General features: G+C 46.1%; 1 protein-coding gene across 1 annotated transcript; it reads left to right on the forward strand.

Annotated features, from left to right (window-relative positions):
* The first annotated feature begins 464 nt into the window (after nt 1–464).
* Nucleotides 465–18,863, forward strand: LOC309334186 (endothelin receptor type B-like). Its single transcript, XM_081848350.1, has 8 exons — nt 465–692; nt 3,292–3,827; nt 13,159–13,271; nt 13,587–13,791; nt 14,987–15,136; nt 16,301–16,434; nt 17,158–17,266; nt 18,550–18,863. The coding sequence occupies exons 2-8, from the start codon at nt 3,372–3,374 to the stop codon at nt 18,691–18,693; spliced, it is 1,311 nt and encodes a 436-aa protein (XP_081704476.1). The 5' UTR covers nt 465–692; nt 3,292–3,371; the 3' UTR covers nt 18,694–18,863.
* The last annotated feature ends 7,282 nt before the right edge of the window (nt 18,864–26,145 follow it).

Genomic DNA, 26,145 nt, shown 5'->3' on the forward strand with positions numbered 1-26,145 from the left:
GATGTATGTCCACACTCTTCTTGTCTGACTTTTCTCCCAGATTTGTAAGCTGCTTGAAGGCAGAGACCTGCCTCCTTTTATAAAACTTTGGAAAATGCCCTACATTGACAGTGTAGCACAAATAATGTCTTAGTAATTACTAAATTCTCAGGGAACAAATTCCTACCAGTACTGTGTCTCAGTACTGGTAAAAATGTGCCTAGTATAACAAAACGGTCAGGCGATTGACCATATGACAGAGATTGCTCTTTGGGATTCAATTCCTGTCATCATTCTCTTCCTCCTTTAGCTATCTCCCTCCTCCACCTCCCCTCTGCCTGGAGCACACACACTGGTTTATGATTTTGCTCTCCCACATGACAGCTTTTCCATGTCAGCCCTATTTCCTTCACCCCTTCTGGTCTAATGCCTATTGGCTGCCGTGGCTGAACACAGGGGAGGGACAGGCCTTAGGTCCTCTATAATTATGACCCATTCCTTTTTTGAAACTTTTCATCAAACTCTTAGGAGGGCATACATCACAGCTGAGCAGCATCTTCATTGCATCAGTTTTGGGAAATGGCTGGATCCAAACTCCTCTGATTTCCAAAACCACCCAGCTCACTTTGTTGGATAACTCTCCTTGGTGAAAGGGATCCTTGATGTGAATGCAACCAACACAGAGGGCTTCCTCCTTCAAAAGGACTGGGAAGGTAACTGAATATTTTTAGGGCAGATAATTATCTTAGGGTTGTTATGCCTGTGGGATATTCTTTTTTAACAGGCTGTATATATTTTAAGTGTCCTATCCTTTAAAAATATCTAATATTGTGGCTTGGGATGGAGGAGAAATATGATTCAATTTGCAATTAAAGGTGAATCTTTCCCAAATAATACATGAACCAAAACACTACCATCCTTCAAAATTTACACTTCTCTGAATTTTGCAGTGCAGTTATCCATCCAAGTAATGTGTACCAAGGTGGTAAAGTTTTCATTAAAATGTATATAGTCATGAAAGTACTCAAATTAGGGAAACTACTTTGCAATAATAACAATATTAGGTTAAATTGCATACAAAAATGTGTATATGAGGAGAAATTTGCACCCAAATGCTGATGAATTTTCATGAGGACTTGTATGAACAAATGCACAAACTGATACGGCAATGCGGAGAAGAAAAAATGTGGGATGGGAAACTGAAATTGATACATTCTCCAGTCCTAATTATGGATGGAGTTTGACAGTGTGTCTTTTCTGGTGGCTGAATGAAACCATCTGTAATTGGGGGCAGGGTTAAAAAAAGAGCTTTTCGAAACGAAGGCCTACTGCCAATATGCTTAAAAAATGAATGGGGGTTCTGTGTGAATTGGGAATGGTGGAGAAATCGGTTCAGTTCTCATTTTAATGCAAGATTTCCAATTTTTCACTTTCCAATATAAAATGCAAACCGCAGCATAGCTATCCTTCAAAATATATACTCCTCCAATTTTTGTGATGCAGTTATCTCACAAAAGAAAATGTGTGCAAGAAAACCTATATTGGGGGAGTGTGTGAGGGAGAGGGAATGAGGGAGAGAGAGAGAAATTCAAAACCATATTATATTCGATATATGTATGTATGTATGCAACAAATTGTACTGTGCTGAATATTAGAAAATTAAAAGACTAAGAGAAACAAAAATTGGCAGATTTGTACATTCCTAGCAGCACTTTGTAGGAAAAATATGGTATGCATCCCTGTTTAATATATACATACATACATACATACATACATGGCAAGGAGCAGTAACTCACAGCATGAGCAGCACCGAAGATTCAATCCCAAACATCAGTGATCCTGTCAACAGGGAGGACCATAGTTCAGTAGCAGAGCATCTGCTTTGCATGCAGAAGGTCCCCAGTGTCTTTAAGTAGGCCTGGGAATGTTCTCAGCTTGGAACCATGGAAAGATGCTGCCAGCTTGTATGGGCAATGCCTAGATCATGGGTAGGCAAACTAAGGCCCGGGGGCCGGATCTGGCCCAATTGCCTTCTCAATCTGGCCTTCGGATGGTCCAGGAATCAGCGTGTTTTTACATGAGTAGAATGTGTCCTTTTATTTAAAATGCATCTCTGCGTTATTTGTGGGGCATAGGAATTCGTTAATTCCCCCCCCCAAAAAAAATATAGTCCGGCCTCCCACAAGGTCTGAGGGACAGTGGACCAGCTCCTGCTGAAAAAGTTTGCTGACCCCTGGGCCTAGATGGACTGAAGATTAATAAATAAATAAAAAGCTGGTCACTGGTTGTCCAACAGACATTTTAACTGAACTTAAATTTCATAGATTTAGCACACTTTTCATTTTCTTTCCAATGAGATTCTTATACACCACTTAGAGATGATTGCAATTAAGTGGTTTATAAAATATTTAAATAAATAAATTACAGGCAGTTTCAGTGAACTGAAAATTACCATTGTAGATTTATGCAGATGCACAGTCTCTTCTATGCCAAAGACACCTGAAACTTCAGTAAGTCACAGATGATGATAGATGATAGATGATAGATAGATGATAGATGATAGATGATAGATAGATAGATAGATGATAGATAGATAGATAGATAGATGATAGATAGATAGATAGATATAGATGATAGATAGATATAGATGATAGATAGACGATAAATAGATGATAGTTAGATGATAGATAGATGATATAGTTAGATAGATGATAGATAGATAGATAGATGATAGAGATAGATGATAGATAGATAGATAGATAGATAGATAGATAGATGATAGAGATAGACCTCTTTTTCTTTTTTGCTTTTTCTGGTTGTGTCTCTCATTTTCATGGTAGCTACAAAAAGAAGACAGAATTTTTCTCTCTTCCAGTTCCCTAAGTTTTTGTCACACCCTAAAGCAGGGATGGGGAACATATGACTCTCCAAGGTTTGGTTGGGCTACAACTCCCATCACTCCTGACCATCAGCCATACTGACTGGGGCTGATGGCACTTGGAGTCAAACGGTGATGAATAAATAGCTCAGATGATAAAGCATGAGACTCTTAATCTTAGAGTCATGGGTTTGAATGCCACATTGGGTGGAAGATTCCTGCATTGCAGGGGGTTGGCCTAGATGAACCTCTTGGTTCCTTCCAGCTCACAATTCTATGATTTTATGAACATCTGGAAGGATACAGGTTACCTATCAGAACCCTATATGAACAATAATCAATCCCAAGGAAATTCATGCAGAGTAACTGTTCAATATCACTGTTTCTCTCCTCTCCTGTAACTCAGAGAACTCATCCTTATCTTCCTTCCACAGGCAAGATCAGGGAAGATCTTTAGCTCCTGGTCCCACCAACAGACTCAAAACTTTGGCTGAGCTTTAAGCTTTCCATCGCAATGGGCAAGTTTTCTACTTTACCTGTTCTGGCCTATTGCCTGGCCTGCCTCATCCTGAGAGTCTCCAGCCAGACAGCAGTGAGCTTCAGGAATACCCCCATCCCCTTTGAGGTTCTGGATCAAGATAAAGCTTACAGTCTCATTCAGCCTGGAATATTTACAAACTCCAGAGCCACCACCAACCATTCAGGCAACCTTATTGGAGATGCCATCACAGAGGGCCCACAGCTGTCAGTCATGTGTGCTAAGCCGACAGAAATCCGGCAGGCCTTCAAGTACATTAACACGTTTGTGTCTTGCACTATCTTCATTGTGGGCATCATTGGGAATTCCACCCTCCTGAGGATCATCTACAAGAACAAATGCATGAGGAATGGGCCTAATGTCCTCATTGCTAGCCTGGCTCTTGGGGATCTGCTCTACATTCTCATTGCCTTGCCCATCAATGTATATAAGGTAAGGCCCTTCTTGGCCAGGGTTGGGAAAGAGGAAGAAAACACAAAAGTTTGGATGAGTTTATTACATCACTGCAATGCAGTGCCTGGGGAATCAAGACTCTTCAGCAATAAACAGTGACCACGAGTTAGGTGACTGCCATATATACTAGGTTGAAGATGGGACCTATCCAGGCAGATGGGACCAATCCCTTGTGCAAGGAGGGTGAGTGGGAGATGAGGCCCATCATTCCCATTCTTGTTAGCCTCCACAACTTGGAATAATAATAATAATAATAATAATAATAATAATAATAATAATTCATTACATACCCCACCCATCAGGCTAGGCCTCCCCAGCCACTCTGGGTGGATATTAAAAACATGATAAAACATCAAACATTAAAAACTTCCCTAAATAGGGCTGCTTTCAGATGTCTTCTAAAAGTCAGATAGTTGTTTATTTCCTTGACATCTGGTGGGAGAGCGTTCCACAGGGCGGGCACCACTGCTGAGAAGGCCCTCTGCCTGGTTCCTTGTAACCTCACTTCTCACAGTGAGGGAACCGCCAGAAGGCCCTCGGTGCTGGACCTCAGTGTCCGGGCTGAACAATGGGGGTGCAAACGCTCCTTCAGGTATACTGGGCTGAGGCCATTTAGGGCTTTAAAGGTCAACACCAACACTTTGAATTGTGCTCGGAAATGTACTGGGAGTCAATGTAGGTCTTTCAGGACTGGTGTAATATGGTCTCGGCAGCTATTCCCAGTCACCAGTCTAGCTGCAGCATTCTGGATTAATTGTAGTTTCCGGGTCACCTTCAAAGGTAGCCCCATGTAGAGAGGATAACGTCTGATACAGGAAGACTTTTCTGTTCCTGAGGGTCCCCATGCAGATTTGAAAACCTGGATCTCATGCTGTTCTAGGTTGCACAAGGAAATCCTCCATGAGCAGAACAGGTTGGCTGCTACATATGTTTGCCTCCCTGATCATGAATCACAGTTGGTACAAGCTTCAGAGCAAGCACACTCATCCCCACTCTACGTGACCTAATTGTGAGGGTTATTAGAACACCATATTAGGGGTAGCATGCAACACTCAAAAGATGCTTCTCTTTTGGGTAACATGAGGGATAGGGAAGAAATCTGATTTGGCTCACTTTTGAAGGTGAACCTACCTAATTAACACTTTCTGAAACATAGGGATCCTTAGGAATGCTCCAAATTTAGCAGTGCAGTTCTCCAGTCCAACAGTCTGTCTAAGAATGCATATACTAGAATAAAGCATGCATGAAAAAGTGCATGTTGTGGAAAATAACATTTTTCAAAAAAATTATATTTGAGGACATTGTAAAAAATGTGTATGCTAATCAAAACTGTGTATATATGAGCAGAAATTTGCACTGAAATGCTGATGAAATTTCAACAAACTGAAGTTGAAATTTGGAGAGCTGCAGTTATGATTGGAAAAATAAACTGAGAGAAACCAAAATTGGAAGATATGCCCATCTGTACCCCCATATTATGTAAATTTGTGTCTTCTTTTCTTATGAGCTATAAGTGTTTGCCGCATGTTGGGGAAGACGCAAGCACAGCAGTTTTTCCCTGTTTTGAGAGTAATTTATTTGGGGGAACATTTAGACACTGGATAACTCCCCTTTTCTCTGAAATGGTATAGAGAGACCATTAACAGATAAGTGAAGTCATGTACACATTGCCATTTAAAGAGGACTTTCCGTGCCCGACCCCCTAATATGACCAATAAGTCCAGAGCAGGGCTTCCCAAACTTGGGTCTCCAGCTGTTTTTGGACTACAATTCTCACCATCCCTGGCTACTCATCCTGCTGGCTAGGGATGGTGGGAATTGTAGTCCACAAACAGCTGGAGACACAAGTTTAGGAAACCCCAGTCCAGAATCTAAAATTCCCTACTGCACCATGGTGCAGAGATGGGCGGTTCAGAAGCATTTAGGAAAGCTTGGTGTTTACTTCCAAGCAGAAGCATCCCTCTTTGAACTCCCTTCTTAGCCCTGCAGCTGAGGACACAATCAAGCTACTGTTTTGCATCTGAGAGCCAGAAGTTGGTCAGATGTCAAAGAAGCAGCAAAACTCGACTTTCGCATGTACTCAGCTGGGAAGCCTCCAGTGCAAAATATTTCTGTGAGATGTAACTGTTTGTGCAGGCTGACTTGGATATTTCAAGTTGTTTTGGATGTTAGCCAAGGCACCTCCTGATTACAATTAATCAGGAGGTGCCTTGGTGAGGAGCCAAAACAGTTGTGGACACATGGCATGTGAGCGTAGGGTCTCCTTCAGGGGGACTTTGTTTTGAAAGGGCTGCTACTCCTGCTTGTCTTCTCTGAAATTGGTACAGCAGCAACAGCTTATACAATCTGACCTTTGGTTCATCTTGCTTAGTATTGTCTACAATGACTGGCAGGATCTTTCCAGGGGTTCAATCAGGAGTTTCTCCCAACCCTACCTGAAGATGTCAGGGATTGAACCTGCGACCTTCTGCTTGCAAGGCGGATGCTGTAACCACTAAGCTATGGGCCTTCCCAAGAACTGCCCTCCTCTCTATTTCTAGATGCAGAGATCTTTGTACATCCCTTGACTGACAGAGAGAAGGAATAGAAAGTTGAACAAAATCTTCCCTACGTTAAAGAAGAAAGGAGTGGTTTTATGAAAGAGAAAAGATGAGATTAAGTTAGATCTTTAATTTCTCTGCCAATTTCCCATGAAGGAGATGGAAGCAGTTCACAATACAGTGGTACCTCTGGTTAAGAACTTAATTCATTCCAGAGGTCCGTTCTTAACCTGAAACTGTTCTTAACCTGAGGTACCACTTTAGCTAATGGGGCCTCCCGCTGCCGCTGCGTGATTTCTGTTCTCATCCTGAAGCAAAGTTCTTAACCTGAGGTACTATTTCTGGGTTAGCAGAGTCTGTAACCTGAAGCATCTGTAACCCAAGGTACCACGGTATACAAAATAGAAGCAGCAATCATGAATGCAATTGTCGATTGAATTAACTGAAGCGTAGTGTCCAAATCACAGGAAGTAAGAGTTCTGACTTAGTTCTGCATTTTTTATGCAGCCTAGGGGTAAGTAAATCTTTCTCACTTTCTCTCTGTTTCTTACTTTTTCAGTTTTCCAATCTTAAATTCAGTTCAGATGCATTTCTTCATCAGTCTGAAATTTATTTATTTTTAAAAGAACAATCTTCAAGGAAATTCATCAGCATTTCTCCTAAAATACACTCCCCCCCAAAAAAAACCCCCATAATGCATTTTTGTATGCTATTTTCACTAACAATTAATTCTATTGTTTTTATGGATCACTGTTGTGATGCTATGATGCCAAAAGTTTTTTATGCCCCCCAGGCCTGGCCCCATTTTATTTTTTTATTTTTTTAAATAACGTTTTTTAGAGGCTGCTTCCATAGGCCCCCTGCTGTGATACTGTGCTGCCAGAGGGGTTTTGTGGCATGTGTCCATTTTTAAAATAAAAAAATAGCAATTTAAAAAATTCAAAATTATTTTTAATTAATTATTTCTTTAAATATGCATTTACTGCCCACTCTGAGAAGTAGCCCGCTGTGATGACACAAGGTCTTTGTGCCCTCAAGCCAGCCCTATTTTTTCTCCATTTGAAAATAGTGGTGATGGTCATGGTCATAATTTTACTAACCACTGACCACTCCCATAGATCCACTGCTGAGATTCAGTGGTGCCAAGTGTGCTATGTGACCCCTCCAAGATGAGCATTAGCTATCTGAAATATACTCAGTCGAGAGTGGATTTCATGCTCTTTATTCAGCTCATAGTGGTGAGGAGGAATGAAAGTTCCCCCAGAATGTCTGCTTTATGTACATTATTTACACAATGGACCCCATGTGATTGGCTAATTCCGGGATTCTCCTGCAGGCCAATCAGGTTGTGGATTCACTTCCACCTGGAGCTGAATTGGGTGGCTCCTGTAGACCAATCAGACTGCTGCATTCTGGATCCTATTGTTCTAGGACCAATCAGACTGCTGCGTTCTGGATCCTATTGTTCTAGGACCAATCAGACTGCTGCGTTCTGAACCCTATTGCCCTAGGACCAATCAGACTGCTGCATTTTGGATCCTATTCAACTCAGTACATAACACTCTCCATGGTTTCAGATGGGAAATGGACATATTTCAGTAGCAGAGCATCTGCTCTGCATGCAGAAGTCTCCAGGTACAATCCTCAGCCTCTGCACATAGTGCTAGGAGATACTCCTGCCCGAAACCCTGGAGTACTGACAGTCAGTGTAGACAATACTGAACTGGATGGGCTAACTACCTGACTTGGTATAAGGCAGCTTACTCTGTTTTAGTTGGGAGTCTTTTCCAGCTTTGCTAGGAGATAATGGAGACTGAAGTTAATGCCTTCTTCGTGCAAAGCATGCACCCTGCCCCTGAGCTTCTGCTGCTACTCAAAGCCCCTGTCTTGCAAGCAACCAGAGTCTGCCTCCTTTCTGTACACCCATGTACAGCCCACGTCTTCAGTGCCTGCATGGGCTGGGTGTTGGGAGCACCTTCTCCGACCTTCCGATCACAGGAACTTAGGAACATCAACACAGCATTCCCGAGGAATAGGTCCTGGTGCAGTGGACTCACATTTGATCACGTGAGCACCTGAAACACAGTAGAGTAACGGAAGCAAAGCTGTGGAGGTTTTGTTGCATACCTAATTTATTTCTTCTAATTAAACAAATAAAAGAACATAACAAACATGTACGAGAGAAACAGCTCTCTCATACTGCCATCTCGTCTCTAGACAGGTCAAAGAAAAAGACACACAGTGCTAGGGATGGAAGTCTGGAAGAGTAGCTTCCTCCCCCTCCTTTAGACAGAAAGTAAAACAAACATGATCTGGTGATCCTTGCAATGGGAGGGATGAAAATACTGACACCTCCTCCCTGTACTCAAAATATAAGCAAATGAATTGTTTGTTTTTCTAGCCCTCATGCAATTTTTTTCTGGAGCAGTCTAAGGGCTAAAGCAATTCATGACTGCTACCATTTCTATCTCTAAAGGGTGAAATAAGGGGTGAATAGGTGGGAATGAATGTTTGAAAGCTTTCCGAAGTGCCATGCACACCAAAAACTAACATCTCAAGGATAAAGATCAGCAGATCCCTTTCCCTGCCTTGACATATTAGCTTTCCATATGCAGGAAGGGTTTTGTTATGTACTGAAGTTCTCACCCTGGGCCAGCAGGGGGATACTGTAGATATACAATAATAATAATAATAATAATAATAATAATAATAATAATAATAATAATAATAATTTATTATTTATACCCCACCCATCTGGCTGGGTTTCCCCAGCCACTCTGGGCGGCTTCCAACTGAATATTAAAAACAGTACAGCATCAAACATTAAAAACTTCCCTAAAGAGGGCTGCCTTCAGTTGTCTTTTAAAAGTAAAATAGTTGTTTATTGCCTTGACATCTGCTGGGAGGGCGTTCCACAGGACAGGCGCCACTACCGAGAAGGCCCTCTGCCTGGTTTCCTGTAACCTTACTTCTCGCAATGAGGGAACTGCCAAAAGGCCCTCGGCGCTGGATGGGGGTGGAGACGCTCCTTGAGATATACTGGGCCGAGGCCGTTTAGGGCTTTAAAGGTCAGCACCAACACTTTGAATTGTGCTCGGAAACATACTGGGAGTCAATGCAGATCTCTCAGAACTGGTGTTATGTGGTCCCGGCAGCCACTCCTAGTCACCAGTCTAGCTGCCGCATTCTGGATTAATTGCAGTTTCTGGGTCACCTTCAAAGGTAGCCCCACATAGAGCTCATTACAGTAGTCCTAGTGGGAGATAACTAGAGCACACACCACTCTGGTGAGACAGTACACGGGCAGGTAGGGTCTTAGCCTGCATACCAGGTGGAGCTGGTAGACGGCTGCCCTGGACACACAATTAACCAGTGCCTCCATGGACAACTGTGAGTCCAAAATGACTCCCAGGCTGCGCACCTGGTCCTTCAGGGGGCACAGTTACTGCATTCAGGACCACGGAATCCCCCACACCCACCCGCCCCCTGTCCCCCAAAAACAGTACTTCTGTCTTGTCAGGATTCAACCTCAATCTGTTAGCTGCCATCCATCCTCCAACAGCCTCCAGGCACTCACACAGGACCTTCACCGCCTTCACTGGTTCTGATTTAAAGGAGAGGTAGAGCTGGGTGTCATCTGCATACTGATGAACACCCAGCCCAAACCTCCTGATGATCTCTCCCAGCGGCTTCATATAGATAGTTTCCACTCAGATCCACATATGCAAATAAGGAATTTAAAGTGACGTTCAGTGATTGGATAGTTACAGCAAGTTGTTACTGTTGCTTTGTAGTGGAGCTCTATATAAATCAGGTTGGCTGAACCCTTCAGTCCAGTTCTGCTCTGGGCCTGTGAATAAACAAGAGCTGTTTGAAGAATCACTGTGTTGTCTGATATGTTCACCCACAACTTAACAGATTTATTATTATTATTATTATTATTATTATTATTATTATTATTATTCTGGTCCCATCTGCACTAAACATATAAAGCAGCATCTTGCAACTTTAAACAGCCATAGCTTCCCTCCAAAGCATCCTGGGAAGTGTAGTGCTGAGAGCTGTTGGGAGAACCCATTCTCCGCAGAAGCCTGCAGTTCCCAGAGTGCCCTAGAGAACAGGATTGATTGTTAAACCACTGGGAATTGTGGTTCTGGGAGTGGAACAGGGCGTCCTGTAACAGCTCTCTTTGCCCTTAATAAACTACAATTCCCAGGATGTTTTTTTGGGGGGGGATGATGACTGCTGAAATAGTATCTTAGCCCTTTAAATGTATGGTGCAGATGGAGCCTGTCATACCCATTAGACCCATTGAAATGGACTGAGGACCTGTTATTTCAGGGGGTCTACTCTATGACTAATGTTGGCTATCACCTATGGTCCAAGAATGGCTAATTTTAGCTGTTTCCCATGGCTTAGAACTCCAGGTGAGATACTCATGGAAGTTCATTCCTGCACCAAAGCTCAAAGTCTTAATAGGCTGTGTATGACAACTGTTCTATAAACTGGACAAGTTGTTCAGGACCTAACACAAAGAGGAAATCTCATTCTGGTTGTTGAATGGAATATCCTAACTGTTACGCAATTTATTTCATTAATCCACATTTTATTATTTGCCGTATCCGTGTAATCCAATATTTAGCGTGAACTGAAACAAAACTTTCCAGTCTAATTCAAAGTAAACCAGTCTGGTAATCAGATTTCCAAGACAGCTGATTCACTGATTTAAGAGCTTTTTAAAAAGGAAAGAGGAACTTCCTCAGCCAGCGAATCATTTCTGAACATGTAAGGAGAGCTTTCATAAATTCTTCTAACAGTTTTCAAAACTGAGATGTTTTACCTTTATAACTATTTTGTTTCCAAAGTTCATTCATCTAATGATCAGAAATTATTTTCTGCTTTTCAGCTGACATTCTTCAAAATACAGCTGACTGATATTTTACATATTTGTTCCATGAGCAGAACACTTGCATTTCATACAAGAACTTGCAGATTTATTTTTTCTAGGGAAGAGGCTACACATAGCCAGAATGGTATTGTCGGACTCATAGGGACTCATAGGGATGCAGGTGGTGCTGTGGTCTAAACCACTGAACCTCTTGGGTTTGCTGATTGGAAGGTCAGCGGTTTGAATCCCCACAGCGGAGTGAGCTCCCGTTGCTCGGTCCCTGCTCCTGCCAACCTAGCAGTTCGAAAGCACATCAAAGTGCAAGTAGATAAATAGGTACCTCTGTGGCGGGAAGATAAATGGCATGTCCATGCACTCTGGCTTCCATCAAGGTGTCCCGTTGCACCAGAAGTGGTTTAGTCATGCTGGCCACATGACCCAGAAAGCTGTCTGTGAACAAACGCTGGCTCCCTTGGCCTGAAAGTGAGATGAACGCCAAACCCCAAAGTCACCTTTGCCTGGACTTAACCATCCAGGGGTCCTTTACCGTTTACCTTTGCCTTATTAGTTGGACTCAGTAGTGACTGATGCCCATTGTGACTGGTCCTCCACAGCCCCTCCCACCATTCACTACTGTCTGTGGCACTTCAGATGTGATTGGGTTCTGACTCCCATCAGCCAGAGCTACTGCAGCCAGAGCACTAGAAGCTGCAATGAAGAAATATCTGGAGGGCCACAGATTCCCTGTCTGTAAACTAGATAAACCAATTGTCTGACTCTATATGAGGCATTTTTATATGTTTATTAAAGTGATCTTGTACAGAGCAGTTGCTACACCACTGAGTCCCTCCATGTTTGCTACTAGGGTGAGGGGATGTTTAGCATTTTTGTGTAGCATTTTGTTGTTGGCTAGCTTTGAATGGATGGGCATCAATTCAGCCTAGAACACCTACACAACAGAAAGAGGTGATACAATGGTGAAAGTGCAGAATGGTGGACATGCCCTAAGGTGAAGGCCTTCTGGGAAATGATATATAATGAGCTGAAAAAGGTATTTAAGTATACCTTCACCAAGAAACCAGAGGCCTTCCTTCTGGGTATTGTCGGCCAGAAGGTGCTAAAGAAGGACCGAACATTTTTTATGTATGCAACAACGGCAGCAAGGATACTCATCGCAAAAAACTGGAAAACTCAAGATCTACCCACACTGGAAGAGTGGCAGATGCAGCTGATGGACTATATGCAACTGGCCGAGATGACTGGCAGAATCCGAGACCTGGGAGAAGAGAGGATTGAGGAAGACTGGAAGAAATTTAAGATGTATTTACAAAAACATTGTAATTTGGTTGAATGTTAAGAAGGATGCTAGATTATAAAAAATTGGCCACCACTAAATTAGATTTGAAATTTGATGATAAGTGAGATTAAAGAAAATATAAAATTTTTTGGAAGAAGTGCTAGATCATATTTGAATGTGTGGACATGAGATTGTAAACAAGTTGATAATTTGTTTGGAAAAAACTTTTAACGATGTAAATGGGAGCGGGAGACGTGAGGGAGTCCAAAGAAGTGATGAAATTATGTCTGTGATAGAAGTAAGATTGTTTATTATTTGTGCATTTATATTTAAAAACTTTAATAAATATTTAAAAAAAAAAAAAAGAAAGTGCAGAATGGGACTGTAGACTACAACCAAGGAACATTTTTGAACATTAAAAAGTACTCCTGGCAACCAGAAAGCCGGGGGTGGGCACCAAATTGTCAAAGGCTGGTGTATGGGTTTGCCTGATGCCCCTACACATGCAAAGAAATGAGTACAAAGTTATAAGAATCCAGTTCTCCGCTGAGATGGCATGCTGATGATGTCCTTCCTCTCTTTCAGCTGCTTGCAGAAGACTGGCCTTTTGGTGTGCAGGTGTGCAAATTGGTGCCTTTCATTCAGAAGGCCTCCGTTGGCATCACAGTCCTCAGCCTCTGTGCTCTCAGCATAGACAGGTAACAGACCACCTTTGTTGCCTCCTGTCAAGCCTGGTTAATTAGGTCCATTCAGCCATTCACTTAGCCAACCCTACCTATACGATTCATTGACCCTGTTCAGTCTTCCCTGAACACTGTGGTGGATAATCTTTTCAGCTACACTGTCTTTAGAGGAGGAATGTGGTCCTGCAGATGTTGCTGGGCTGAAACTTCCACCTTCAACTCCCCTGTGCAGCCAGGAGGTTGGATTAGATGACTCTTGCGGTCCCTCCCAACTCTACAGTTCTATGATTCCATGATTCCATTTGCTTTTTCCTGGGCTGCTCATGGCAGGTATAGAGCTGTGGCCTCTTGGAGCCGGATTCAAGGGATTGGCATCCCCATGTGGAAGGCTGTTGAGGTGACCCTAATCTGGGCAGTGGCGATCATCCTAGCTGTCCCTGAAGCCATTGCTTTTGACTTGGTGGAACTGAATTACCGTGAACAGACGCACTGGGTCTGCATGCTGGCCGCTGAACAGAAATCCAGCTTCATGACGGTATGTTCTCTCTTGTTTAGCCAGATGATTTGAACAACCAAGGGAAGGAATGGGCCAGTCTGTCAACTACAGCTTCTCATTTCCCCTATTTTAAATTCAGCTCCCCACATTTCCGCATCAGCTTGTGAATTCTTATTTTGTAAAACAGCTCTCATAGACAGCTTTTTTTGGTGCAATTTCCCCCTTGTTTACACATTTTTATATGCAATTTTCCCTAATACAAATATTGTTGCAAATTGTGGGTGGGGGTTGAAGTTGGGTTACCCTTGTGGACCCTCCCAACTCTACAACCCTATGTAGAGTTCCATGATTCTGGTTTGTTTTTCCCCTGGGCTGGTCATGGCAGGTACTGAGCTGCATTTTTGTATGCTATTTTCACAAATGTGTACATTTACATGCACACTTTAGTTTATGCATTTTTTTATTATTTTATGCATTATTTGGATGGAGAACCGCATTCCTAAAATTTGGACAATTGGGAAATTTGAACAATGGCTGTGTTTTGGTTTGCATATTGCTTCGGAAAATGTGACTTGTGTAAATCTGCCATTAAATGCAAACTGAATCAAAGTGTGTATTCTTATGTTAAAAGTGTGCCTCAAATGCATACAATGAGATGATTCCATTTGCTTTTTCCTGGGATGGTATAGAGAGCTGTGGCCTCTTGGAGCCGGATCCAAGGGAATGCATACAATGAGGTGGAGCAGGGCAGAATAGCATGCAGTTAACGTAACATAAGAACATAAGAATAGCACTTGATTTCTTGGAGAAATCAGGCCAAAGGAGCCCCATTTGGTACAGCCTCCTTTTCTCACAGTGGCCAGCTGAATGTACACAAGATGCCCGAAAGCAGAACCTGAGCACAACAGCACCCTCCCCTCCTGCAGCTCCTAGCAATTAGTATTCAGAAGCATTACTGCCTCTGACATTGGAGGCAGAGTATAGTCATCATAGCTACTACCCATTGATAGTCAATGGGATGCAATGGCACATCATGGGAGGGAAGGGGGTGGAACAGTTCAGCAACTGAATGCCAGTGAAACCAGAACATGGCTCAGTCCATCTCTGGTCTTCATGTGTTCCACAAGTGCCATAGGGACAAAAGTCCCCAAGGCAATCCCACCCTCCACACAACAGCTAATAACTCCCTTGGAGAGGCAGCTGCTTTCATTCCTTCCTTCCCTTCCATCCGCAGTTCTACAAGGATGTGAAAGATTGGTGGCTTTTTGGCTTCTACTTCTGCCTGCCTCTGGCCTGCACTGGCGTCTTCTATTCCCTCATGTCGTGTGAGATGCTGAGCAAGAGGAATGGCATGAGGATAGCACTCAACGACCACATGAAACGGGTGAGGTCCCCCAACCAAGGCTCAAGGGAACAAACTCTGTTCCTTGGCTCAGATACAAGGAATGACATCAGACCACCAGCTCACATGGCCAGGCTTTGTCTGCTCTGTTTAGCAGTGGCTTTCATAAGAAAATAAGAAGAGCTGTGCTAGATCAGGCCAAAGGCCAATCTGGTGTTGTTACATGGGTCAACCAGGTGCCTATGGGAAGCTCACAAGCAGGAACTGAGTGCAAGGTGCCCAGAAGATGGCCTGCTAACTGAAATCTCTTTCATTGCAATAGGGAGCCTGTGACTCTATGGGCATGTTTGGGATCCACTGCCCATCGTCTGTGCTCATTGCCTGTATCTGGGGTGGAGGGAGTTTAACAATATCTGGAGAGCCACAGCTGGAGATGCCAGGGAATGAACATCTGAATAAATAGTGGCCTGTCCTCTGAATTTTAGAAGTAGGCTCTGATACAGAGGTGGGCTTTCTGGTTGGACAGCCTGTCTCCCTCATGCAACTGGTGAAATATGAACATCCTTCCCTTGCTTCCATTCCTGGCATGCAGGACTCTGGGGATGTTCTGGATATTCCCTAATACCAGAATACGGCAGTCATCTGAAGAGCTAACATCGTGCAGTGGTTAGAGAGTTTCTTAGCTTTCATGAGGTAGTTGTGGAGACTAAGAGAGGAGGTGGGGATCTGTGCATGCCACCTTGAGCTTCTTGGAGAAAAATGTGGTCCATAAATGCAATTTAAAAAAATAATTCCAGAAAGAGATTCCATCACAGCTTCTTGTCTTCTGGAAGAGTCAGTTCAGACTTCAGGCTGGACTATTATTATTATAACTATTATTATTATTAATCACTGGAACTGTCCGAAGTCCTGCATTTGTGGGCACAGTAACATAGTAAAGCAACTCCTTGGTCTCTGCCTCTGTATATCACTCAGCAAATAGCTGAACTTTCAGCTCATAATAGTGCAGGATGAACAACAGAGAAACCAGGGCGTGAAACAGCAATGGGGAGCAGAAAGACAGGAAAAGACAGGGCTTGGGTGTGAAGAATGGGGTTGATGGTATTGATTGATGTCTTTACCATATTATACACATGCTCATGTCATCTTTGCCTTTTGTTGCTCCTTCATTCATTAACTTCAATGACTGGACTGCTGGTATTCCAGCGCCGGGAAGTGGCCAAGACAGTGTTCTGCCTTGTGGTGATATTCGCCCTCTGCTGGCTACCTCTCCATCTCAGCAGGATCCTTAAGAAGACCATTTATAGTCAACAAGACGCTGATAGGTGTGAACTGCTTAGGTAAGCTCAATATCAGAAGCTCCTTATTTTCTTCTTGGTGGTGGAAGAGATCTCTACCCTCCCTGAAATTAAAGAGGCCATTTCCAGTGTTAGAAATACAGGGAGCCACTTCATACTGATTTGGACCACTGGTTCATCTAACTCAGTATTGTCCACATTACTCTTAACTAAAAGCAAGATGTATGGGTGGTCCATACGGTAATATGGTATAAGGGGTGAAGGAATGCAAGAGGTATAAGGGGATCCTCCAACATATAGGACTTTCAGACTTACTCATGAGCTGTTGATAATGCATTTTGATCACTGAGATTTCCAGGCAAGACCAGTGCCAAACATTGGCATTGCTGGGTACTTTATGCTGGCCCAGACCTCTGCTGGGAACCCACTGCCAAACTGGAGACTCCCAGGGCACAGGAAGTTGCCTTTATACCAAGTCATACTATTTGCCCATTTAATCCAGCACTGCCAACTCTGGCAGGCAGCAGCTCTACCGAGTACCAAACAGAGGTCTTTACAATTACCCGCTATCTGATAATCTTAAGAGGAGACAACAGGGGGTTGAACCTCACACCATTGACATATGAGGCATGTGCTGTCAGCCACAGCCCTTTCTACAAAGTTTGCATGCTAGTGACCATAAGAATTGTCAAAGGATTGAAACATGCAGCTGTCATTATGCTCCCTTCTGACAGCACTGACTCTCCATTCTCTTCTCCACTCCAGCTTCCTTCTGGTCATGGATTACTTTGGCATCAATATGGCTTCGCTCAACTCCTGCATCAACCCCGTGGCTCTCTATTTTGTCAGCCGGAAGTTTAAGAATTGCTTTCAGGTAAGATTGGGATTGTGCTTATGGAGGTGCAGAGGAAATGCCCAAGTGCCCCAGCCAAGTTGTTACCGGGACAAGGAGGAGAAAACTTTATTGGGGCTAATTCTCTCTCTCTAGTGCAGATGTCATTGTTGTTATTGTTATATTTTATTACTGAGCCTTCACCCTAGGGCAGGTTATGATCCAAACACATTAATATTAAAACAAAATACTGCACAATATTATGAACAGATGTTGTTGAACTACAACTGCCATCATCATAGATTTCACAGAACTGTAGAGTTGGATGGGACCCTGAAGGTCATCTTTTCCAACCCCCTGCATTGCAGGAATCCTGCCCATAACCATCTCTGGGTGAGCTCAAACCACTAAAATTCTGCTGAACAGCCAGACACACTGACCCATTGTACCACTGTCATTGACCATTGTCCCTGGGCATTGACCATGCTTGGTGGGACTGGTAGGAGTTGTAGTTCAGTTACATCTGGAGCGCAAAAGAGTTCCCACACCTGCCATCTCAATATATTCTTGTTCTTCAATACATTTGCACATGCAGAACAAGTATCATCAGAAGTAAACATTGCCCAAAGACATTTAAAGTTACCTCTTGGGATTTTTATTTGTTTGTTGCATTTATGACCTGCCTTTCCATTAAAAAAATGTCTAAGGCAATGATCAACAATAAAATCTGCAATAAAATAATATATAGCCCTTTTAACAAATAAGCGCCACAATTAATCAGATGAAATATATTAAAGTGCTGTTGCAGTAGAGGCAGTGAGTGAGAGGAACCCAAAGGATTGAGACTGGCACACAGTTTTCTTATCACAATGTTAATTGAGTCCAAAGGTCAAAAAGCCAGATTTGCAATTTTTTCCAACATCCTGAAAAAAAGATCTCAAGGACAGTACAGAATGCAATATTGTCTCCATCTTGGCCTGCCCTTGGTAGTGATGTCCCAGCCTCTCTCTGGGATGGGGACCTTGGCAGAGCCTTTATTCATTCATTACATTTTCAGCCCAACCTTTTCTCCTCCCAAAGAGCTCATGCTGACATCTATGGTTCTCCCACTCCTCATTTTATCCTCACAACAATCTTGTGAGGTAAGCTAGAGTAAGGAGACAGTGACAGGCCCAAGATCACCCACTGAGCTTCATGGCTGAGTGGCTATTTCATCCTGGTCCAACACTCTAGCCACCATACCCTGCAGGTTTGTCATCTTCCTATGGCTGTAGTGTAGGGTGGTTCTTCAGAAGCCCTAAACATCTCTGGTTTCTTTCTCATAGTCATGCCTTTGTTGCTGGTGCCAGAGACCAGCTCTTGGCATTGCACCAACAGATGACAAGGGCTCTGTTGGGAAGTGGAAAGCCAACGGACAAGAATTGGGCCTCGATCGGAGCAGCTCCCACCTGAAGTACAGCTCTTCGTAGACGAGGGGATAAAGAAGAGGAGGGTCCACCAGGACTATGGAGATGGCCAACCTGATTTTCCTTGTGGTTCCTCTTCAACTTCTCTGCTTTATTCTGGAAGGAACTGGCAGTTTCACCACCCAGCCCTTTGAAAAGGTCTTGCTCACCTGATGTTCCTTAGCCCCTTATTAGTTCCTTAACCCCACCCAATTAATGAATCTTTCTCTTTCTAAACAGCAGAATCCCTCATAAAAATAAATGGCAGGTTGGAGCAGACCATAGGCGCTTATAGTCTAGAGGTGGGGAAATTTGGGACTCTCTGCCTGGTTGTTGATGCTCTCCCATGCTACACACCCCAATAGCCTTGCTTTGTACCCTCCTTGGCAGCTTTTGCCTACTGAGAATGAGTCCCTGAATGAACTGTGATTGCGCTCCTTACCTGCCTGGATGGAGAGAGAGATGAGTAGGGGTGAGTGTGTGAAACCTTTTAAACATGTGTTGCTGGAAAGTAGCCTACTGTACAAAGATAAGAGTCAAATTCATTGTTCTGCCCACTTTTGCTGCCCATTTGCATGTGGCCCCTGTAAGGTTGCCTACTGGCGAATGTGGCCCTTGAGCTGAAAAAGATTCTGCACCCAAAGATGCAGTTGATGTGTTAGGTTCCAATTTTCCCTGGATATCAAATAAGGGCACAGTTGGAGAGAGGGAGGACATGGAGAACAGGAAAGCAGAAGGGATGTGGTTCTGGAAGGGACAGAAGGCTGGGAAGGAACTGGACAATATAGCAGATTCCCTGCTCCCTCTTGCCTAAAGCCTGGTGGGTAGATCTGTAGCTAGGGATGGGAGGGAGAGAAATCTTATTCAATTCATGTTTGAAGCCAAATCTATCAAATTCACAACATCTGAAGCAGTATGAGAACCAAAACACAGCTGTCCTTCTGAATTTGCATGTGTGCAGATTCTCCAGTCAGTTCTGCAGCCAAACAATGTTTACAAAAATGCATGTATCGGGAGAGGGGGGAGTGTGCATAAAAATTGAATATATTAGTGAAGATAACATAAAAAATGCATGTGTTAGTCAAAACTGAAGGCAAAAATGTGTTTATTAGGCACTAATACACTGAAGGAATTTCATAAGAATTCTTTTGGAAAATATTTTTGCAAATTGCTGCATAAATGTGGGAAACTGAACTTAAGATGGGGAAATGAGAAAGTGAAAGAACTAAAACTGAGAGTTATTTCCATCCCTATCCGTAGCAGAGCAGACTGTGTGGCTACGGATTGGGGTGAAGTGGTGGTAGATTTCCTGCTATGGTCCGTGCCTCTCCTACTTCCCCCTTTCACCCCTAGTCATTCCTACACTCCCAGGTTTCTATCTTGCACATGTGCAGGTAGGGATGAGGGAGAAAATTGATTTCATTCACATTTAAAGGCAAACTTACATGATTCATACTTTCTGAAACAGTAGGTGAATTGAAACTCAGCCCTGCTTCACAATATTGGCAAGTCTCTAAATTTTGCAGCAGTTTTTCACCCACGTTTAATTTAACACACACCCATAAACATGATAATAGCATGCTGTCAGAGTCACCCGTGGTCCCAGCTCACAAGAGACCAAAGTCCACTCCAGCTTATGTACAAAAGCTTTTATTGAAGAACATTAGTAGCTTTACATCCGAGGTCCGTGACCCTACGTCTGTTACCCTTAGACCGCTGAAGTCCCCTCTGAGTCACTCCCGCCTCGACACCAGTTTAAGAGGCTTGTACTGGTCCACCTCTTTCTCTCTTTCCTTTTCCGCAGGGTCTTTCTGCCCCCCTGTGTTCTCTCCCTTCGGGACTCTCCAGAGGCTGAATCCTCTGCCGCCTCCTCCCCCCTCCTTCGGGCTTTGGGACCAGGCTCCTCCCCAGGACTCTCTTCATTTCCGCGCGCCTCCCATTTTGAACTTGGCGCGCTTACGTTGCTCCTGACCTTCCTTTCGACAGTTACACTGCCCTCAATACTACTTTCCTCCCCTTCCGGCAGGACGTTTTGCCCTGATCTCCTTCCCCTCTCTGCTTCCTGTTCTGCTCCTTCTGACACACTGGTCACTCCTCCCCCCTCACTCCGTTCCAGCGGAGCAGCCGGTCTCGCTCTCCAACTCCCACTGGGGGTTCCCCCTTCGTTTCCCTGCTCCTGACTGTTTCCCCCTCTAGCTCCCCTTGGCTTGACCAGAGGGGCTCCCTTTTGGGAGTCCTCCGATTCACTGGACGGACTCATGGACAATCTTGGGTCATTGTCATCCTCTTCCTCGTCAGTCTGGAATCCTTCCCCCTCACTCTGCGTCTCTCTCCCTGAACCCCTGACATCCATCCCCCCCTCGCAGCCCCCCCTTCCCCCCTCCCGGCCCTCGGAGGCAGGTCGTGGGAGCCGCAGCTCCTCGGAGGTAGATGCAGGATACAGTTCGTTTGCTTCAATGTCCTCTGCTAGCAGCTCGGTGTATGTGTGTTCGAATGCGGGTTCTTCACCCAAGGTGTTCTCGGCTCCCTCTTCCATTGCTACTTCGTCTGGTGCTGCCTGCCAAGGCCCCGTCAGCCATTTCTTGCGCCAGTCGTCCTCTGGTTGCTCGTCCCACCAGTAAGAGGGTTCTGTGTCTACCCCCGAACACGATCCCCTGGGCGGGCTTGATTCTGGCGTTCTCTCCTCGGCGGAAGAAAAGCCCCTGAAAGTACTGTCTGAAAGTGTGGGCGTAAAGAGCCAGTCATCAAAATACTCGGCTGGCATGGGTCTATGCGGGAAAAGTGCATGGAACTCGTCTTTCAGAAGAGGTTCGTCTAAAGCGTAATCCGGCACCCAAATATTGGCACTGGCCGGGGTACCCTCTCTGGCTAGAAAGTATTCTACTCCCTCTACCCCCCATCTTGAGTCCAGGATCTCAGTGACCTCGTTGAGTGGTTCGGCCCTGGGCGCCCCCTCCCTCTCGGGTGACTGAGTGCGTGCGTGCGGTACTGTTTCAGACTCCTGAAACCTGTGCGGGGTCTTGTAGGGAGTGAGCACCGACCTATGAAAGACCGGGTGCACTCTGGAACCTTCGGGAAGGGCCAGTCGAAAAGCTACAGGGTTAATCCTAGCCTCCACCTGGTATGGCCCTAGCTGCCTGTGTCCCAGCTTCTTCTTAGCCAACGACCTGGCTGGCATCGCTTGGGCCGCTAACCATACCCAGTCCCCCACCTGGATGTCCTCTCCCACTCTCCTGTTTTTGTCTGCCTGCACCTTATATGCTTGTTTGGCTAGCTCCAAATGTCTCCGCAGCTCCTCGTGCACCTCTTGCAGTTCTGCTGCGAACTGGTCGGCTTCTTGCGTCACCCCCTCTCCCGGTGTTACAAACCCCGGGAAGGTTCTGGGATGACGACCATTGTTCGCGAAGAACGGCGTCACCCCCGTCGACGCGTGCTTCGTGTTGTTGTAGGCAAACTCCGCCATCGGCAGGTAGTCCACCCACGCCGCCGGGCGCTGATTGGCGTAACATCTCAGGTACTGCTGCATGATCGCGTTGACTCTCTCTGCTTGGCCGTTGGTCTGCGGATGCCTTGCCGACGTTAGGTTGATCTTGACATGCAGGATACCTAGAAGCTTCCGCCAAAAAGTAGAAACAAATTGGCGCCCCCTGTCGGACAGGATGGATTGTGGCAGCCCATGCACCTTGAACACGTGATCGATGAAGAGTTTGGCGGTCTGTTCCGCCGTCGCCACCTTCGCGCAAGGAATGAAGTGCGCCATCTTGGTGAACAGGTCCACCACCACCAGCACCGCCGTCTTGCCTCTGGAGCTGGGCAGGTCAGTGACGAAGTCCAGCGCCACCCTCTCCCACGGTTGCTGTGGCGTCTCCAGCGGTTCCAGTAACCCCGCTGGCTTCTGGTGCACTGGCTTGGACCTCTGACAAGTGTCACACCTGGCGACGTAATCCGCTATCTCTCCCCGCATCTGGGGCCACCAAAAGTCCCTGGCCACCAGTTCTATTGTCTTCTCCTTGCCGAAGTGTCCCGCACTGGGGGCGTCGTGCAACTGCTGCAGAACCCTCGCGCGGAGCTCTTCGCCCGGTACGTAGAGGGCACCTTTGTGAGTTAACAGCCCGTCGCGTAATTGGAACTCATCTTCTCTCTGCGAACCCCTGCGCAGCGCCTCCATCTTGGATTGTGCAAATCGATCTACTTGCAACGCACGTCGCACCGCGTCCAGGTCGACTGCGATGGTAGCGCACGTCCACGCCTGCGGTGCGAAAATGTGCTTGGCTGCCACTGGCGCTGCTTCCTCGAGATATTGCGGTTTCCTGGAGAGCGCGTCGGCTATAACGTTGGATTCTCCCGGGATGTATTCTATCCTGAAGTCGAAATCCGCGAAGAATTCAGCCCAGCGCATGTGTCTTTGGCTCTGGAGCTTCGCCGTGCGCCAATACTCTAAGTTCTTGTGATCTGTGCGGACCTGCACTGTGTGCTTGGCACCTATGAGGAAGTGTCGCCACGCTTTGAAGGCAGCGTGGATGGCCAACAGCTCTCTGTCCCATATGGTGTAGTTTTGCTCCGCCTTGCTGAGCTTTCGGGAGTAAAAGGCACAGGGTCTCCAATTTCCTTGGGAATCTTCTTGCAGGAGCACGGCTCCCACCGCTCTGTCTGAGGCGTCGGTCTCTACTCGCATGGGTCTGCCCGGATTCACGTGCATCAGCTGCTCCTCGGAAGCGAAGAGGCTTTTAAGCTTCCTAAAAGAGCGCTCCGCCTGTTCCGTCCAAGCGAACTTCTTCTTTTTGGAACTGAGGGTGTCCGTGATTGCTGCTGTCTCCTTTGCAAAACCCCTGATGAATTTGCGGTAGAAATTGGCGAACCCGACAAATCTCTGGACCTCCTTCCGATTGCGTGGGCTCTTCCAGTCTAACACGGCGCGGACCTTGACGCTGTCCATGGCCAGCCCCTTGTCAGACAGCTTGTAGCCGAGGAAATCCACCTCCGTCACATCAAACTGGCATTTCTCCAACTTGGCGTAGAGCCTGTGTTCTCGCAGTCTCTGCAGGACCTCCTTCACGTCTCTTTCATGAGCCTCCTGCGATTCCGAAAAGATCAGGATGTCGTCGAGGAAACACACACACTTCTTGTAGAGGAGCCCCGCCAGCACGTGATGCATAAAGGCTTGGAAGACGTGAGATCCATTTTGGAGACCAAACGGCATAACTCTGTATTCATACGTGCCCAGAGGCGTGAACATGGCCGTCTTCCACTCATCGCCCTCCCGGATACGGATGAGATTATACGCTCCACGCAGATCCAACTTGGTGAAGATCTTCCCCTTCCGCACGGTCGCTAGGAGGTCATCAATCTTGGGCATGGGGAAGGCCTTGGGCTTGGTCATGGAATTTATGGCCCTGAAATCCACAATGAGTCTTTTCTGGGGCGTGTCTTTCTTCTTTACAAAAAACACAGGACTGCCCCCCACTGCTTTGGACTCCCGGATGAATCCACGCTTCAAATTATGCTCTATGAACTCCCTGAGTTCTTGCATCTCGTCCTCAGACATGGAATACAGCTTCGCAGTCGGCAGCTGCGCCCCCGGCAACAGGTCGATCGCGCAATCGTAAGGTCTGTGGGGCGGCAGCCGGTCAGCTTCCTTCTCGCAGAAAACCTCCAGGAAACTCTCGTACTTGCGAGGAACTGCCTGCGCCATGCCAAGTTGCAGCTGCTGCTCCGCCCCTTCCTCCTGGCTGGACTGGATACAATGTTGAGCACAGTACGATGAGCAAAAGGTGATCTGCCGTTGGTACCACGCTATCGCAGGACTGTGTCTCTCCAGCCAACTCATGCCTAGTACTATAGGCGTGTCCGACAGGCGGGTGGCATTGAAGCTGATGACTTCTCTATGATGTCCAATCCGCATCTCCATGGGAGGCGTCTGTTGCACAACTTGTCCTCCCAGCAATTTCCTGCCATCAACCGTGACTACGTTTAGAGGCGTTGTCGCGGGCAGAAGCGCTATGCGATGCTGCTTGACGAAATGCACCCCCACAAAGTCCGCGTTGCTCCCAGAATCGATCGTGATGGGGACTTCCAGGGTGGTTCCGTTCGGCAACTGGAGTGTTGCAGTGAGCTGCACCGTTGGCTTGGGTGGTAAAGGGTCTGTACGTTGCAAAGGCACTGGGGACTGCTCTACAGATTCGCCTGGCTGAGCCCCAGCAGCTCTGCTTCCAGCCAGGCACTGTCGTTTCCCTGAGGCTGCTCCTCTTGCATCACTTCTGCTGCCACTGTTGCTAAGGCTGCAGTGTGCTTCTGGGGCCTCTGGGGGCACTCTTTCGCCATGTGTAGTGCACTGTCACAGATGTAACATTTCCTGGTCCCTCTAGGAGGCTTCGCCTTTACTGCACCGGATGCTGGAACTCTGGCTGTTGCTTGAGCCTTAGCACCACCAATTTCCATCGGTTCCTCCCCCTGCCGCGCCAGAGGCGAGGGATGTGCCTGGCTGAAGTCTCTGGGGAGAAAAGGAGGCGTCCTTGCCGGTGCACGCGCCTGGCGTCCCTCCTCATTGTGCCAAGGACGTTCTTCGTGCCGTACCCCTATTGCAAGAGCCCTCTGCACGACGTCCTCCAGGGTCTGAGGTCTGTCTCCCCTGGCAAGTTCATCTTTTATGGGGCCGCTGAGACCCTCCCAGAACAAATCTCTCACTGGTTTGCAGTCCTTCTCCCAGCCTAATACAGTCAGTAAGGCGAAAAATCGCGAATGATACTGACGCACAGTGGCTCTCCCTTGCCGCAACCCGTGCATTTCCCTGCGTGCAAGATCAAGATCCACGGTTGACTGGAAACAAGCGTCCATCGCTTTAATAAATTCATCAGAATCGCGGCAGGCAGGGCCGTCTTCGCGCCACAAATTGCGCAACCAAGCTCTTGCCTCCCCATGCAAATGAGACACAATAAACCCCACTTTCTCCTCTTCATCTTTAAAGTCATTACGAAGCAAATGCAGTGCATACAAGACGTCTGCTCTGAAACTTGGGTAGTGCTTTAGGTTCCCATCGAAGTGGGTGACTAGACTGCCCCCCCGCCTTCCAAGTCCAATTCCCTCTGATCTGGACCCTGGGAACCCTTCCTTGCTTGCACGCTCCCACCTTATTTGCAGGTCCTGGCAGCGCTTCTCCGCTTCATCACTCTTCTTCTGAGATGCAATGACTGCAGCGGTGAGTTCCGTAACTGCGTTTCGCAGTGTTGTCAGCTGTTCCTCCGCACTCATGGCTGCCACCGTTCGTGAGCTTTGCAAAAAAAAATTTTGCGTTCTTAGAGAGGGGACTTGCTGTCAGAGTCACCCGTGGTCCCAGCTCACAAGAGACCAAAGTCCACTCCAGCTTATGTACAAAAGCTTTTATTGAAGAACATTAGTAGCTTTACATCCGAGGTCCGTGACCCTACGTCTGTTACCCTTAGACCGCTGAAGTCCCCTCTGAGTCACTCCCGCCTCGAC

The sequence above is a fragment of the Podarcis erhardii genome (assembly GCF_964252035.2).
Source record: "Podarcis erhardii genome assembly, chromosome: Z".
In the NCBI taxonomy this organism is placed as follows: Eukaryota; Metazoa; Chordata; class Lepidosauria; order Squamata; family Lacertidae; genus Podarcis; species Podarcis erhardii.